At 39.6% G+C, this 17,333-nt stretch overlaps 2 protein-coding genes and 1 long non-coding RNA gene across 6 annotated transcripts in view; 1 reads left to right on the top strand and 2 right to left on the bottom strand.

The window, feature by feature from the left end:
* Window positions 1–1,045: 1,045 nt before the first annotated feature.
* On the bottom strand, window positions 1,046–2,293 carry polr2l (RNA polymerase II, I and III subunit L). The gene is made up of 3 exons (XM_086174948.1): window positions 2,157–2,293; window positions 1,606–1,711; window positions 1,046–1,323 (listed from the first exon to the last, which is right to left on the bottom strand). The coding sequence occupies exons 2-3, from the start codon at window positions 1,698–1,700 to the stop codon at window positions 1,215–1,217; spliced, it is 204 nt and encodes a 67-aa protein (XP_086031074.1). The 5' UTR covers window positions 1,701–1,711; window positions 2,157–2,293; the 3' UTR covers window positions 1,046–1,214.
* Window positions 2,294–3,449: 1,156 nt separating this feature from the next.
* Window positions 3,450–8,555, bottom strand: LOC147217721 (uncharacterized). Of its 3 annotated transcripts, none has more exons than XR_015108851.1 (3): window positions 8,538–8,555; window positions 6,067–6,186; window positions 3,450–5,343 (listed from the first exon to the last, which is right to left on the bottom strand). It is a non-coding gene; the product is annotated as an uncharacterized LOC147217721 (long non-coding RNA). The 3 variants fall into 3 exon arrangements; XR_015108850.1 differs by lacking the exon at window positions 8,538–8,555 and adding an exon at window positions 7,041–7,058; XR_015108849.1 differs by lacking the exon at window positions 8,538–8,555 and having other exon boundaries at window positions 6,067–6,218.
* dagla (diacylglycerol lipase, alpha) overlaps window positions 7,581–17,333 on the top strand; it is a 29,070-nt gene continuing 19,317 nt past the window's right edge. For both annotated transcript variants that reach the window (XM_086174503.1, XM_086174504.1), the window contains exon 1: window positions 7,581–8,453. The gene's annotated coding sequence lies outside the window, so the exon portion shown is untranslated. The remainder of the gene's footprint in view (window positions 8,454–17,333) is intronic.

Here is a 17,333-nt window from a genome sequence, read left to right on the forward strand (position 1 = left end):
AGGTGTGTCCACTCCAGAGTCCCCAGCTCTGCTTCCTCATTGAAAGGCGTATCAACGGGGTTGAGGAGGTCTCGGAAGTATTCCTGCCACCGATCTACGTCTTGAGCTGAGTTCAGCTCCCTCTGTACACAATTTTGACGAAGCACTCCTTCGGGCTGTGCCGAGCCCCATGGGTGAAGGCCCAGCCACCAGGTGCTTGCCACCGAGGCCCGCCCTCAGACCTGGCTCCAAGGGACAGCCCCGGTGACCCACGTACGGCCAAGGGAATACTGGGTCCAATGATTGTCTTCTTCATGTGGGCCATTCATGTTGCAATGAGGATGTTTGTTTTTTTTAGGGCACATTGAAGTAAATGTTTGTATTTTGCAGACAAACATTTCAAAAAAAATAGAAATAGAGCTGTAGCTCGCAACTTTAACTGGGACAACTGCTGGAAGTCAGATCAGATTTTATCAAACAGCTAAATGGAGACTGTAATAACACACTGTTGTTTTGCATCATTGTCGGTATAAAAGAGAACTGAAATTCAACGCTCCCGTGGTCTGTTCTGCCGCTTTACAGGAGGTAACGCCTTGCCTCTGGAGCAAAAATGATTAACAAAATTGAGCAATTTACCATATCTGGCACTGACTACGACAGAAACAAAAGAGCTTTTCTGTTGCTTACACACAATTTCATTTCTGTAATCCATGTGGTCCTACTTGGTGTAATAAAGAAAGACTATCCCAGTTTACCTCTACCATAACTTCTTTCCCCTTTGACATCGGTTTCCCAGCTGATAATCTTGACAACACCTTCTGATGTGCCATTGCTTTTGTGTGGCATTAAACAACTCCCTTTTTAAAGAGACAATGAAAAGGGTATAAAAAGACTAAGAAACAAATGTGTTACAAAATTCTGAGTGGCAGGTGTTGCTTTATTTTTTATATTAATTGCTTGAACAGGGTTTTTTTGATTCCAAGCCTGACTCGTCACCTTTGCCACACTGCTTCTTCGATGAACTGAAATAAATGAAAATGATAGGAATAAGCAATGCAGTTGGAAATGTCATTTAAAGACTTTATTTTAAAAAATAATGAGAACTTGCACAAAATTAACATTTCAAAAGTTTTCAATGTGGTAGGCATTTGAGGTCTGCCATGTCACAAAAGAAATAAACGGGTAATTTCGGACAGCCCCACAAAGTCCATTGAGTTCTTGAAGAAGGTGAATAATCACTTTTCCAGGGGCGCATAATTCAACAATTTCTCAATAAGATCCACATGTGAAAGGAGCATTCTTCTGCAACAGTATCTTTTCAGACCCAGGGCATCAAGAGCGTCTCTTTACAAGGGAAAGAGGAAAAAGTCAGTCCAAATGCATGGTATTCACATTAATTTGACAAGCAGAGTACCTGCACTTAAAGGTCTTTATAATCATGAGCGCATTCCATGTATTAACGATACATGCATCGTCAAATTTACCAATAAATAAAATGATACACATGTACTTTGAGCTTCTTTTTGGCATGTCATCAATTGCAGTTTAAGTAAATTGATGCAAACACAATTGGTTGTATGGTTGAAACACACGTACGAGTAACGTTTATTTTGAGAGCTATCTTACCCCTCAGTATACTCAGCCTGCAGTAGGCCAAGGTACGCCTCCCACTTGTTTCCCACTATCTTTCCACACGTGAAGCACCGGACTGGAATAATCATTTTCGGAACACCTGAGAAAAGAATCCGACATCGTTTAAGAAACATTTTGCTGTGATACAGGCAAAAGGTACACTTAAAGGATTCAGCTAAACGCAGCCCAGTCTGGTTCTACGAGAACAACACGCAAACGTTTGTCAACGTAACGTTCGCCAAGCATGACTGTTTAGCTAGCTGGATAGCTTGCGCATTAACCTCGATAAAGTAAAATAAGAATCGCTATTGATTAAGATCACTAGTGATTTCTCATCTTATCTGACGAATATACGAATAGAGTGCTGCCGGATGAATGTGAAATTACATGTGTTAATTTTTTTTAATGATGACAGTGGCATTTAACGGCCACGATATTAGCATCAGGCTACACTAAGATGTTAGCTCATAAAAGCTATATTAAAAAAGTTCAAAATTATCTATAAGTGCAAACAAACCATCAATAGTTCAATGAAAGTTATTCACCCCGAACGTCTCAGGTATCGTCAGCTTAAGTTACTGTATCATAAGCTGGGCAACGGCAGTAAATTAAGTTAGCTCCCTCGTTCTTGCGCGTAGGGTCTTTGTAGGGTCCTTAATCCTCCGTCAACAGCGACACATCCGGTCTGGAACTTCCGGCTTGAAACAAAATAATACACAGTACAATGTTATGAAAATACAGTAAAAGACAATTTGACTGATGTCTTCACGTCCTCTCGTGTATTTGATTGTTAAATCCGAATTCACTTTGGTTTATTCGTGAAATTGATATATACGATTTTTGATTTACATTCTCAAAAAACTCATTCTACCTTTGCAATGCGACTGAAGCTTCATTGATCAAAAAATGTGCACTCATACTAGAGTATATAACTAATTTGTAGCCCCCAATAGAGATGAAATTTTTTTAGAAAATATAATAATTATTTAATTTTAACATTTTTTGAAATTTCTTTTGTCACTAATTGTATCATGTATAAATTTGTAGCATTGCAATATTAGAAAACTAAAATTCAGTTTGAATTCAGCTCTTGTAAGTCCTGTTAGAACTTGTAATCAGATCAAAGTGCACTATATACTTCTGCTTGCTGTTGATTTTTTGGAAGCTAGATAAAACGAGCCCCAGAACTTTAGGGATTATATTCATGAAGAAGATTTCTACAAAAATTGACCATTACCTGGATGACTGTGAACCTCCACAGAGATATAGATGACATAAGTAACTAGACTTTGATGACCTCAGAAAACTAACACATACTGTACTTTATGCTTCTGTCTTGATCAGCCAGAGTAAAAGATACCGTTGTAGGTCCACTAAGTAGACTGATATTTAGAACACAATGGACAGTAATTTGAAAGTCATCTAGGGGTTCCTACCCAAATAGTGGTAGCAACATCTAGAGATTTTCTTTGTGCTAATGGAGACAGTATTGTCTGGTCAAACTATGCAAATAAATGGTGGTCAAACTATGCAAATAAATAGCATGAGTTTGAATTATTTACCACTTTCACCAAAAAAACAACAAAAAACTATGCATTAATTGATATGCTGTGTGTATAAATAAAAGCTTTATCTTGTTTTCTTCCACTTATTCATTCTGCTTCCCCCTAATTATGGTACACCACTGTGGTTCATCTGTTTCCATGTAACCCTGTCCTCTGCACCTTCCTCTGTCATACCCACTCATTGCATGTCTTCTTTCACCACATCCATGTGTTGTTTATCCATAATTTTGTGTCATTTTAAATGGGGTCTTTATTAACAAAGACAATATCAAGCTGGTTTACCACCTTTAATAAAGATCACATTCCAATCTCATCTATACATCTTGACTTTGGGGCAGAGGGGAGTGCAAGGAAAGAAAATAAGGACAATATGTTAGAAATATATCAAAAATATATCAGCCATCATTATCATAACAGTCACCATGAAAACATGATAACTACACGCCTCATCTGTAATATACCACCATTATTATTGTGAACTTCATAAATTATCATCACCATTACATCATCACCTTTTTCAGGTAACTTGCTACAGCACAGCACTGTGCTAAATGAGGAGTCCTATCTGCATTATTGCATTTATACGCTGTTGAACTTGTGAAAATATGGTATTTGTTTTATACAATGTCAGGTGAAGTTTGTTTCGGTGTGTGCATTTAATTTGGGGGGGTGGTTGCTAAGGGTGTGGACTGTGATGTAATATGTTTGGAAAATATCTCAGGTGTGATATGTGGTGTCAATTTGGATATTCTTTCTACTGAAACAGAAAAATTGCTGTGTTTTACAAGTATCTCTCATCCATTTACTTTTGTGACAGGAAATCTTTGAGCAAGTAATAATGCAATGCACACATATACAAAAATGAATGTCCACGCAAACAAAATTGCTTTTCCTCGTTGTTTGTTTTTACCATTTAAATAAACGACACAACAATATACCTTCGATGTTCCATTTCCAATATATTGGCAAGATAAGACGCTCCTATTAGACTATAGGATATTTTGAATGGTACATAAGGAGGACCGCGATCACAGTTAACTATAGTGTCTTTGCTGCAATATGCTAAGAGATTTGGACTAATTGGATCAGACTGTTGATGTTGTGCAATACACAGAAGGCTATTGATCTATGACATCTTTTGACAGAAACAGTTATTTTTCATCTTACTATAAAATCGTGCTGTGGCGCACGCTTATCTGCCATGTACTCCTTGTATCTCAGACATTTAACAGACCTCTCGACTATATCATGTTCACCGATGTATCAGTTAAACAGCACTTTTCTGAAACTGAAAGTTGTATTTAAGAGTTTTTCTTTTTATTTGTAGGAGCTTGCTTCTCATTGCTCTTGAGAAAGAGAACTCGTGATAGTTTTTGACAAAATATTCACAATATATTATATTTACAGATTTTGCATGTCTACTTTTGAAAAAAAAAATGGTAAAAAATCCTTAAACATCTCTTTCTGAATGACATTTTTGGTGATTTTTAGACCAGACTAATGACTATTAAGTTGTCTTTTTTTTTTCCAAGTAGTAGAACACAAACAGGAATAAACAGGATAAAGCAGTGAAATCGGATGCTTTTTGAGTATTCAGGTTTGTGAGCTCAGTTCTACAATGTGGTTTTGTGGAAGCCATTACAATTGTTATTTAGCTGTACTGAAGAAAATCCATGCAGTCTATGTGTTAATATGCTCCATATACAGCATCAAATGTACTAAATGTTTACGGGCCAAATAATGACGAAACATAAATTGCACTGTGGCTCCCCATCGCCCCATCTGTGCCATGATGGTCTGTCCAACAATCAGTGACACGTCGTCATCAACCGACAATTCTCTAACTTCAAGTTGTGATTTTACTTCAAGTTATGATTTTGGTTTCAATTTTTCCTTGCCAGAACAAACATTCCAAGCAAAACTGCTCCTGCTGCAATGACAGCACCAACAACAAGGAAAGGTTTCAGGTGTTCCAGGGAGTCTGTACCGCAGGCCACAGCCTCATCACCCGCATCAGCATCTGCTGTCCCGTCCTGAGGGGGGGGAGGATCTGGCGCAGGGCTCTCAGCGACAGGCTCAGTCTTTCTGGGGGCTGCTGGCTCCTTTTTCTCTGCTTTCGATGCCTTGGGCATAGGAGCTGGGGACTTGTCCTTGGCTTCCATGGACTCTGAGACAGAGGTGTGGTTAGATCAGGGGGAATATCTGTGAGGTCAGCTCTGTGCTTCTTCAGCAAGGGCAAAACCAGAAATAGGCAAAGCAATCTCATCACCCTAAATAAGGCGTAGATGTGGTCATTGCCCTTGTGAATGTTGAGACAGACATTTAAAACTTGATTTGACTGAATCTTCCTTATGACTGTATGGTATCTTAGCGGTCATGTGGCACAAAGGCCTAAAATGTGACCTTGGACACATGACATTGATGCGAATTTCGATGCTGAAGAAATTGTTATGACTGTACGCATATCCTCCACTGAAGTAATAATGACCTACTTCATCCTTTTTAAAAATTTTTAACATAGCAGTCATTTGTTGTAACATTTACAAGTGGTTCCGGGGCCGTAGAACCAAGTCATCGTTACTGAAGGGATTTTTTTAGCCTCATGAGAGAGTAGCCTAGATTCAAATCTTCTCTGCATTTCTCTGTGTTGTAATCTAAAACTGCATGAGTCATCGGTGCTATAAATGGAGGACAAGATGGAGGGGAAAAAAGGCTCACTGCAGCTGCATAATGAAAATTTAAACTATATAAAAGAATGAACACCGACAACTACTGCAGCTGCAAATGAGCAGATTGTCCTTTTGGCATTACGCTGGCAATAAACATGATCACAAAATGCATTATAATAAACGCTTGTGTTTTGATGGAAGAAAATAAGGACATTACATACCTTTCTGACTACTTTGTAGAGATCAAAAGAATAATGAATGACGAAGGGGAACACCGCATTCACTGGAAGTCAGAGTGTCTTCAATAGACAAAATGAAAGGAACTGGAGAGATGGAGGACACTGAAAGCAAGCAAGAGAGTGAAAGAGGGAGAGGGGACAGACTGGAATGTACCATTTAGACCTCATAATAGGGGGGAGCCCTTTTTATCAGAATGATAAGGCTCAAAGTGACTTCTAATAGCTCGCTTTGACGTTTTATTGGGACAACATTCATTACAGTTTTGTCTGTAGTGGTGACATAAGATAATTAATTCAGAAAAGTAATGATAAATTGCAAATGTCAAAACCCATTTTACAAATAGTCCAACCATCCTTCCCTTACTTCTTCGTTTCTTATGGAACATATACAAAAATGACAACTTTCCAAATCTCCTATTCATCATTACAATCATTACTGAAAGTAAAGGATATTTTGCTTTCAAAAGGGGGTGACGTTCACACACAAACACACATACATTTATGTATTCCAAGTTATACCTTGATTCCAAGAACAAACTAATTTTGTGTAATCAGTGAACGGGATGCCTTTAAATAATAAATGAGTTGGTCTGAAATGTCACATTTTTGTTGGGCATTACAACAAAATTCATTTTTGTCAGCAGACTTTTAATTTTAAAAAGCATAACTGTTAGTCACTCCTTGTAACAGCAATTGTTATGATGAAGCCATCATATGCTTGTCTTCACCACAGGATGCGCGGTGGCCAATATTGGAATCTGAAACTTAAATATCTATTGTGTTATTATGCACACACACACAGGATGCATCTGAATGCATCTCACCGTTGAACACATGCTGGCACAGAAATGAGCGTACACAGAGCTCCTACATGGACAGATCTTAATATTTTTTCTCCTGCCACAACGCTGACGTACCCATCAATTGCCTCTCACATTCTGTTAATTCGTGCTCACCCAATGTCGCATTTCTTGTGGCGGTTTGTACAGACTGATATCATCTGGAGACCATTGGGGTACGCAATGTTCATGGAGATGTAGAGCAGTTGACTCATTATTTTTTAAACATTGATCATGAGATTGCTCCTGATAAAAGAGATAACCCGATGAGACAGTGTTTTGTGGCTTGGCGTTCTTTCAGTAGCTGTAAGTAGGGATGGTATAACCACTTATTCCCTGCCGAATTTTAAATTGCATTCATTTCATGTGTACATTTCTTCACACTGATCCACGCCCAATATTTGAGGAGCCAAAGAGAGGCTTTGCGTGTCAAGATAAAGACAAGCATTCGGTCTAAGTTGTTCGAAACTGCGATGAACACGAATGACGGTTTATGATTTGAATCTATGGGCGCTCGTTCAACAGATGACCCCGTTCCCTCCCCTGACCTCTGGAATAACCAGGACAACGTCCCTTTACTCTGTCCGTGTGGGGAGGGTATGGCGTTGGCTTTAAGTCGAATAAGTGGTGACAAGACGTAGGATAATAGCCTTACTGTTTTGCTGACCCCCCCTTTTGCATTTGAATCGGCGAGTAAACGTGGCACGACATAACGAACCGAAAGCGCATCACTCGTCTCAAATGTTGACGTTATTGACCGGGATGTTTTCACAACGGAGGTCAACCATCTTGGACCCGACCCTCTTTGGACAGGTTACCGATTCCCCTGTATTCACAAAGTATGAGGGATTGTGAGGGCGTCAGCCATATATACACGGGTCGGGTTTACGCACAACCACACGGGATCTAAGCGATCGTCGCAGCCGAACACGGAGAGGGGGCAGTTCCAGCGTAATGTGGTGGTTGCAGTTTCGCAGGGGATGGGCCAGGGTCTCGGTAAATGCTGCCTGATTTTAGCTCGCTACCCCTGCTGGGCGTCTGGAGTCGTTCAGCTGGTGGCAAACGCCAACCACGGAGCGTAACGTGAAATCCGAAAGGCTCGGCTTATGGTGCAAAACAGTAGGGCGGTCCTTTTTTTTTTTTAACCGAAAAACAAAAACGCTTATTGTCCGACGAGAAACCGCAAACTGGAGCTGAACGCCGGGAACCACCACAAGCTGCGACGTGTTGCTGTCAAACCACACAACCAAGCCGTCCGTCCGTTTCAATCCGACGCCGGAGGCATGAGGTTCGCCCGGTACCCGACGGATAACCGGGGAATCCTCTTCTCATCTCCGTTTAGCCGTCGGTCGTAATGACATATCTACGCTTAATCTAATTCTATCAATGAGGCATTTAACGATTCCCTCCCATCTCTGAGCCGGTGTCGCGGAGAAAGGGAAAGGCAGAGGCGGGTCGAGAGTCGGAAGGATATGGGCGAGCGAGAGAAGCCGATGCAGTGGGTCTTGGCACGGCGACGTCAAAATACAGGTGAGTGTCAGCGTCCGGACGACCAACTAGGATAAACTACCTTTTTTTAAATGTGTGTACAACCCATCGGTCCGCCCGGCGTACCTGGGTTGTGCCTCATTTGTTTTTCCGTTGGCTGCGAACCACATTCTTAGGCCACATCATAATTAGCTAGGCCTGCAGGATGCCACCTTTAGGAGCTGCCCGATTACACAAGATAAGACTCTCCAGCAGCTGCAGATCGACATGTCGGAGTCGCACATTTTGATGCTCTTTCAGCACGACCGGCTGGGTCGCAGCGCATTACCACGCCGGCTTTTTCATGTACAGCCATCCGCAATTATGCGGTCAATTTTATGCCAAAATAAGACACGAACTGCCACCAATCATTTCGCCTACAGCTGTTTACGGGCGACCGACCAACTTCAATGATTGAGCCGGTTACTAGTTAGGGTGTTGACTGTTTCTGCTCATTTCTGGAGAATTGATCATTTCTGGATAATTGATCAACTTGCCGCATCAGTCCCGTCCTGGTTCTTATCCGGAATTTGCTTTTCGTGGGCCGCACGCATTTATTTTTTTAATGGCAGCAACAGCCTGTGGAATTTCACACTTGCTTTATCACGTTCCCTTAGAATATCTTTGGTCCTTCACGACTCAGGACTGTCCAATTGTTGTTGTAGATACTCTTAGTTTTACCAAATGATCACACAAAGTTAAACATTATTTGTCCAGAGGTTCATTTGGAAATATTAAATTGTATCGACACCCCTAAGACCCCTTTAAAAACAAAATTAAAGTAGTGCCGTTTTTCAAATAACAATTTTAATCACTATCGCTGAGCTATGAAGGCACAGTGAAATTAGTATTTTGTGTCCCAAGACATCCATTCACACCTGTTGGGAAAGATTTTTTTTTTTTTTTAATTTTCATTTCTATTTCACACCTTGTCACCATCACCACTAGCCCATCTTAAAATATCCAGCAAGAGGGAATATATGCAGTAAAATTTTCACCGTATAAGTGATAAATCTGAATACACCTTTTAGTTTCAGTAATTCATCAATTTGTGGAGCTTTTGTCTTCATTGAGACTTTTAGATTTAACTATAAATTGCGGAGGTTGTCACTTGGCCTTTGCTATTACATTAGACCAGAGGTCCCCAATCGAGGGTCCGATTCCAGTTTGAGTCATTTAGTACTGGGCCGCACAAAAAGAAATTGGCAATGCTTTTTTTTTCCTTCACTTTCTCATCAGTGTTGAAAATGCTTCATTTTGGAAAAAATGATAAGATTCTCTCCCAATTGCATTTATCTGTGCTTCCTGACACGTAGAGATGCTTGTCGTGACACAAGCCACTGAAAAAGAGGAAAAAAACAAAGGTCAATAAGAATAGTATCTCAGCGCTTCCTCTGATTGAGCGTAACAGTGAGTTGTATTATTTATGTTTTTTAAATGCGTTTGTTTTTCTGGCCTTATTATTTTATTCAAAATGTCTTGCATGGTCCATGGTGCAAAAAGAGGATGAGGGATATACTGAAATACTATTTTGTGAAGGGGATAAAATGCTATTATATAGGCAAAAAACTAATGTTCATCTAAAGTGATATGTTAAATATGGGGAAAGAAATTGAAAAATAACCTCAGACTTGTCATTGTGTTAGCTGGATCTTGAAAGACCCAGTGAAAGCTGTGGTAATAATAATGATAATAATAATAGTGATGGAAAACATCCATTTTCTGCCGCTCATCCTGCACTCAGGGTCGTGGGGGATGCTGGAGCCTATCCCAGCTGTCATCGAGCGAGAGGTGGGGCACACCCTGGACTGGCTGCCAGTCAATCGCAGGGACACATATAAAGACAGACAACATTCACTCATTCGTGGCATTTTTCCCAATTTTTCCAATTCACCTGCTGCATGTTTTTGGAATGCGGGAGGAGAAAAACCAGAGTACCTGGAGGAAACCCACGCAGACACAGGGAGAACATGCAAACTCCACACAGAGAGGTCCCCTTAGTGGAATGGAACCAGGGTCCTTTTGCTGATAGGCCAAAGCGCTAACCACTGCACCACCCTGATTGAAAACAAACGAACAAAAAAAAGCCAATTGGTCCTTTAAGATGAATCGTACAGCGAAAAAAAACAGGTTCAGCCATGTATGTCTGCATCGTCATCATCAGTGCCTAACACCAGTGTATACACATTGAATCAGTCCCAACTGAAAAAGTCTCCTCTCTCTGTCAGACCTGGTTAAAGTTTAACGATTTTAGCAGGTGTCACTTTTAAACATTGGTCAATTTTGACAACAATATAAGATGACATGGCTAGAAATTGTTTGGGATAAGGAGGCCATTGTATGTCTGTATCAGGATTGCTTTGCATCAGGAGGAATCAGTGGGTGAAGGATGCTGTCCCTGAAAGGATGTTATTTTTTGAGTGGTAGAATGAGACAATTCGCAGTCATGCCTTTCAATCTGAGCTAAAGCTTGATGAGATGTGTTGCTCTAAACTTTGTAGTGTTGTTTTTTTTTTTTTGCGTTAACTGGTGTCAAGTGTCATGTTCCAAATGATCTTGATGGGGATTTTATTCTAATCCTTTCATCCAAAAATCCTTTCATCCTGTGCTTTTTGAATCTTCATAGGCTCATGATGCTCTAAAAGGTTGTATTCAGTGCTACCTTTTATTTGGATTTAAGACCGTCTGTCCACTGAAAAGAAAACATGTATTATCTTTTGCTTTTCCTAATCAACTAGAATAATCGTTTCATTAATTGATCAAATTCAAACCCTTCCAACAAATCCAAAACCTTGTTGACCATGAGATGAATTAAACTATGCATTTTAAAGTGAATCTGAAAAAAATAAACCTGCACAGGTTTTCTCAGGGATGTCCTGCAGTCCAAAAACATGGGCCAGGCTACCTGAAGACCGTAACTTGTCCAGAGTTGTGAATGAGCAAATGTCTATATATGGCTCTGGATCAGTATGAGTCATAATTCTGTATAAAAAATGCAGCAGATGCCCATTTTTCTGTCAAGCTCTTTAGCAAACACATCCTTTATGAAGATATGTGGTCAGGATTGACTTGAATTAGGAAAAGCAGGAGAATCGGTTGGCTTTGCTGTTTGTATGCAGAGTGTATTAAATCCTAACAAGTGGTCTTTAACGCCTCAATATAGTTCCCAGCTAATCATTAATTTCATTGTCACAGAATCAATTGATTATTTGCACGATCAGTCTTAAAGTCATTAAATGTCTTCTAATCTGCTGCCCTTGTGTGCTGCATAATAATGTTTTGGGCCACGGAGTTATCGTAAGTGACCTGTAGAATCTTTCCTATAAGCCGTTCAGACCATTTCACTGAATGGTTCTCCATGCATTTCTGTTGATCATGGTTGCGTAATACTCAACAAAACACACACATGGATTGCTGGATATGATGATGTATCAAAAGAACCCGTGGCTCAGAAAACAAATAATAATTTAAACGTAAAGCAGCATTTTTTGCTTACGAAGGATAAAACTCATACTCCAAAATTTCCTCAGGCTACTAAAATACCTCAACATTTACCTGTTGTGTCTTTTATAATCATCCCACATCGTGATACAAGTACCTATTTAGGATAACCACAAATTTTTCCTTGTTGTTGACCGACTTTATGTGTAGCCGTCTTTTCTTTTTCAACCTAAGGCTAAGCATATATTATTGACTTGTTGAAGATGTTTCTGTTCAGTTAATTGGTCTCTCACATGCTCTATATCACTCTCTGGACATTGGGTACCTTGTTGAAAAATTGGCTTTCCTGTCGTGTACAGCATTTTTCTAACAATCCCACAGAAATTGTGAAAGTCTTGATCCTTGTACTAATGAGATTTCAATTTTGGTTTGGTTCCCTGCTGGGCTTCGATCTTCAAGAGACATTGCCCTTTTTGCTCACAAATGAAAAGACAGGTTACCGATAGGCTATATATGTAGAAAGGCAAGCTGATTAAAGTAATTGTCTGCACCTCTGCGAAGCCCCAATTTGAAATAAAGCTCTATTAATGTAACTGCTCTAAATCCTTCTGCATACGTTACATTTTCAGTGTCGTACAACACAGAATGTTTAAAGTATCTGCACATTTGGCATTAAGCCATAGATAAGTTGACAGAGCTGATATGCTAATATTTGATACATTAAACAGTATCCATGCAGATACTAAGACGCATGTGCACACAAACATATCAACCTAAACAAGAGAAAATGGAGTGGGAAGAGGTGAAAGGGATTGAGTGGATTGCAGTGGGAGAAAAAGATGGAGAAAGAGAGTAGGAGTGAGTGGCACATGGCTTTGAGTCTAAAAAAAGATGCGCAACTCTAAACCGAAACCAGAATCTGGATTAGCTAGATAAAGAAGGGAAGGGGAGAGATGTAGGTTCCCTTCATACAGAACATTCTGTCGATGCACACGATGTCTCACTCTCCGATGTCTTCTAAAAAATGAATACTGAATGAGTGTGTGGGTAGGAGAAGAGGGAAAGTGCATTAGGAAAGGAGGAGTGAAGACGAGAATGGCGGTAAGTACGTTTCAAGGATGGACAGAACACTGCTGTTGTGTGACAATAAAGAGAGAAAATCTCAGCGGTAGAATAAGGATTAGCAAAATAGAAAGATCATAGTTTGTCACCTGGGCATAAAGGGGCATGTATGATATTGTTGAGAACGCTGACACTTTCAAACAATGTTCTCATCATGTTTACTCACTATGAAAACATGATTGAAAATCTCTCAGACCTCTTCTTCTCTGCTACGCCAGATAAGCCATCACATACCAAGCCTGTTTGGCCTTTTTATTATTATTATTGCTATTATCAAAAAAATTTCATTTAAACAACATCCAAGGAAAAAAAAGACTTGTGAATACTTGCGACCAAAAAACTGTGAAAAGGTTGAGTACGGGAAGTGATTTGAATAGGGGAAACCCCCCTCAGTGTTTTACTGAACCATGTCAAGTAATCCCCACCAGATTGTTCCCCTTGACACCAGACACTGGCATACCAGGTGTGTTTGCCTGTTATTACTTTTTGGGTTGATATGACTGGTGGGCTAGATGCAATCTAAAAAAATTTTTGAAAATACCACAATTACGATATTACTACTTTTTATATAATTTAACTTTTTTTAATGGCTTAGCTAGGACTATGAAATTCTCAAAAGTAGTGAAGAGTATGCAATGTTCTGAGATAAATAATACAGAAATTGAAAAGCTTTATTTGCTGCTCTCTCTCAAGCCAATTTTAACATTGTCTGGTGCTTTTGCAAATGTGATGTGTCCAGACCGCCCAAAATAGTTTGAGATTAGGCAACCAAAAATAAACAATTCTCACATTTCCAAATCTCGTTAAATACTTGGAAAAAAATCTTGAATACTTTTTCTGTTCAGCTACTGTCACAGCAAGTAATGGAATAGTATAGCACTTATCTCGTGAATCAGTGTTAAAGTTTGAAAGCCGGCATCTTGGCTGTGGAAAACAGTGATAGTCTTTCCATTAGTATTTAAAAAATTGTACATTTTTAATAGTTAATCTCAAGAGTAAGTGTACACAATTGAGGTTTTTATTTTCAACAATTTCCCTCGGGATAAATAAAGTTGTTCTTATTCTTATTCTTGGCTGAGACTCAGCCTAAACACAGACTCGTTGTTATGTGGCGAATCATCCGTCAAACCTTAGTTCACAGCATGACTAAGCTCAGTGTAAAGGAAACTCACCACATCACATTTCTCCTATATTACTGTCTCTTTGCATTTTATGCAACGGTTTGACAAGGTTCTGGAGACTGCTCAAAATTTGGACTGATATCTGATGAGTGGACATCTTTGAATGATATAATGGATTGAAAAATGTGCCATGCGTGTCTGTGTAGTTTTCGAGTTTTGACATTTTGGCAGTCGTTTATATCCTGAATCCTTATAGGGAACACCAAACACCTTGATTTTAAGACATACTTGTTAATCATTAACAGACTTCAACTTTTTTGTAGATTTGGGCAAATGTGGGAAATATGTTGCCAATAATTTGAAAGATTACCTTTGTATTACAATTTAGTTGGTGTGCTGCATACCCTTGCCTGCACTTACTCTTGCCTGGATTGTGTTTGTTTCAATAAGTCCATGTCAAAGACAAAGCCATAATAACGGACGAGGAGTACTCTCATTGTTACGACATCAATGTTCCATCACGTGGGTTTGGGCCTGGGTCTGGTACAAAGTAGTGGCTGTGTTAAGCACAAAAGCATTGCTCACATGCAGTGGCGATATGTCAGTCATTTCACAAAATGCATGGCACAGAAGGAGTCAAAAGCTTCAAAAAGGTGCTGCAATTATGCTGCATGAAGAAAGAATTCTTATTGCAGTATCCAAACAGCTATTTAACTTAAGTGTCACAGTGGAGTTACATTAGAATCTGGTTTTAGACACTTAGGTGTTTCGATGTTCCTGTGCTGAATTAGCGGGTGTCAAGTTTGTGATCGTGAACAGCTCCATGCATACACTATATGGCCAAAAGTATTCGCTCACCCATCCAAATAACCGGAATCAGGTGTTCCAATCACTTCCACGGCCACAGGTGTATAAGGTCAAGCACCTCAGTATGCATACTGTTTTACAATTGTGAAAGAATGGGTCGCCCTCAAGAGCTCAGGGAATTACAGCATTGAACTGTGATAGGATGCCACCTGTGAAACAAATCCATTTGTTAAATTTCCTCGCTCTAAAATATTCCAGTCATCGATCAGCTGTATTCAAAGAACATGGAAGAGTCTGGGAACGCAGCAACCTAGCCACGAAGTTGTAGGCCACGTAAACTGATTGAGCGGAGTCGGCGGATGCTGAGGCGCAAATTGCAAAGAGGTTGCAAACTTTCTGCAGAGTCAATTGCTACAGACCTCCAAACTTCATGTGGCCTTCAGATTAGCTCAAGAACAGTGCACAGAGAGCTTCATAGAATGGGTTTCCATGGCCGAGCAGCTGCATCCAAGTCAGACATCAAGTGCGATGCAAAACATCGGATGCAGTGATGTAAAGCACGTCGACACTGGACTCTGGAGCGGTGGAGATGCGTTCTCTGGAGTGATGAATCGCGCTTCCCAATAGAACACCCAATAGAACACCTTTGGGATGAATTAGAGTGGAGACTGAGAGCCAGGCCTCCTTGTCCAACATCAGTGTGTGACCTCACAAATGCGATTCTGGAAGTATGGTCAGAAATGTCCACAAACACACTCCTGAACCTTGTGGACAGCTTTCCCAGAAGAGTTGAAGCTGTTACAGCTGCAAACGGTCGACCAACGTCCCATTGAACTCTATGGATTAGGAATGGGATGTCACTTAAGTTCATATGCGAGTCAAGGCAGGTTACCGAATACTTTTGGCCATATTGTGTATGTCCGAGCTGAATAAACTCGTATGAGCCTGGATGTGTATCTTCCCAGCGTGCACCAGAATCGTCTGTGCCGAGATCCTAGCTATGTGGGACCCTTTCTGTAAGTTTGGTCACAAACGGGGTAAGGGGAAAATTTTTGGCCTAAAAGTTAGCTTCAGGAATTATTCCCATGTGAACTCGTCTTTATAATTTCAGTTGTTTTTAGATTGTTTTCCTGAGAGGAAAATTCCTTTACTTTTGCAATAGCCTCATGGTAAATAAAAGGTACAAAAGAAAAACTACAAACAGTTTTTGCATTTCCAAAATTCCAAGTCACACAGTATGATTTGTTTAAAAAAAATCTAATTTTCCATACCAATATTTATTCACACAATGCAGAAAAACGCAAAGTCCTTTTGGGGTAAGAACAAAAGGATGCAAAAAACCCATGTATGCAACTATGACATGAACTGCATTCCTTGTGCTTGCATTCCTTTTTGTTCTTTCCTCAACACCATTTAGATCATTGATAGTTTTGTTAGTCTTGTCAATCTTTTTTGTTCCAAATTACCTTTCGTTCTCATCACACAGCCTTTTCTTCATCCCCCATAGCATCAAGCAGACAAAGCAACTGCTGTATGCAAAAGTGTACTTCAGTAAATATACACAAAACATGGTTTTGAATCCCAATGGAAATCACAGTTTATGTCAGTAAAATCCTGAATTCACATTTTTGAAATACCTTTTGAATACTTTAATGCTTGAAGATGAAACTTAGCAATGTAGGCAACTGAGACAATTATGTACATTTCAAAATCTCTGTTCTTACGATACTACAATTACGATACTTAATGCTTACAACTGCACATGTCAGTTTGTTCTTTAGAATGGCGGTTTATTCGTCATGGAACCTTGAGTTTACCTAAGTCAATCAGTCATAGTTTATTGTAAAAACAAGCTACTACAGCAAACATCTACGTGAAATGATGTTTTGTCGAATAAATGTATCAAACTGAGCATACATGCCATACTTTACTAAGCTACATTAGCCCTTATCACGACCTCTAATCTGGTTAAAATTGTCGTTTCATTTGATTTAAATGTAATTTATCCATGCTCTTTATCTGAATGTCTTGGACCCTGTTGTGAATGAAAGTTGAATCACAACAACAGGCCTGGAGGAAAGATCTGCTCTGTGTCACACGCAATATAGTCTGTGTCCTTTGCATATGAAAGATTTTCTTTAGCTCATCCGGATTTCTGTTTGTCATTGAATGCACGTTTGCGCCCTGGTTCTCCTTTATAGTTACTTCACTTATTTAAAAAAAACCTTTGAGTCAACAGTTGTATTCATTTACATGTCCTTGTTTTTCACTTATGACCTCAAAACAGATGTTGATACTAATAATTGCATAAGTTTTTCTGCTGTTTTCAGTATTATTGATACAGTCTCAAAGCTGTTAGTTTTTTTTCTCAGAATAATAGCTGTCATGTTGT

Source organism: Fistularia commersonii, chromosome 27 (genome assembly GCF_037954325.1).
Source record: "Fistularia commersonii isolate RoL2024-O1a breed Wild chromosome 27, RoL_Fcom_v1.0, whole genome shotgun sequence".
In the NCBI taxonomy this organism is placed as follows: Eukaryota; Metazoa; Chordata; class Actinopteri; order Syngnathiformes; family Fistulariidae; genus Fistularia; species Fistularia commersonii.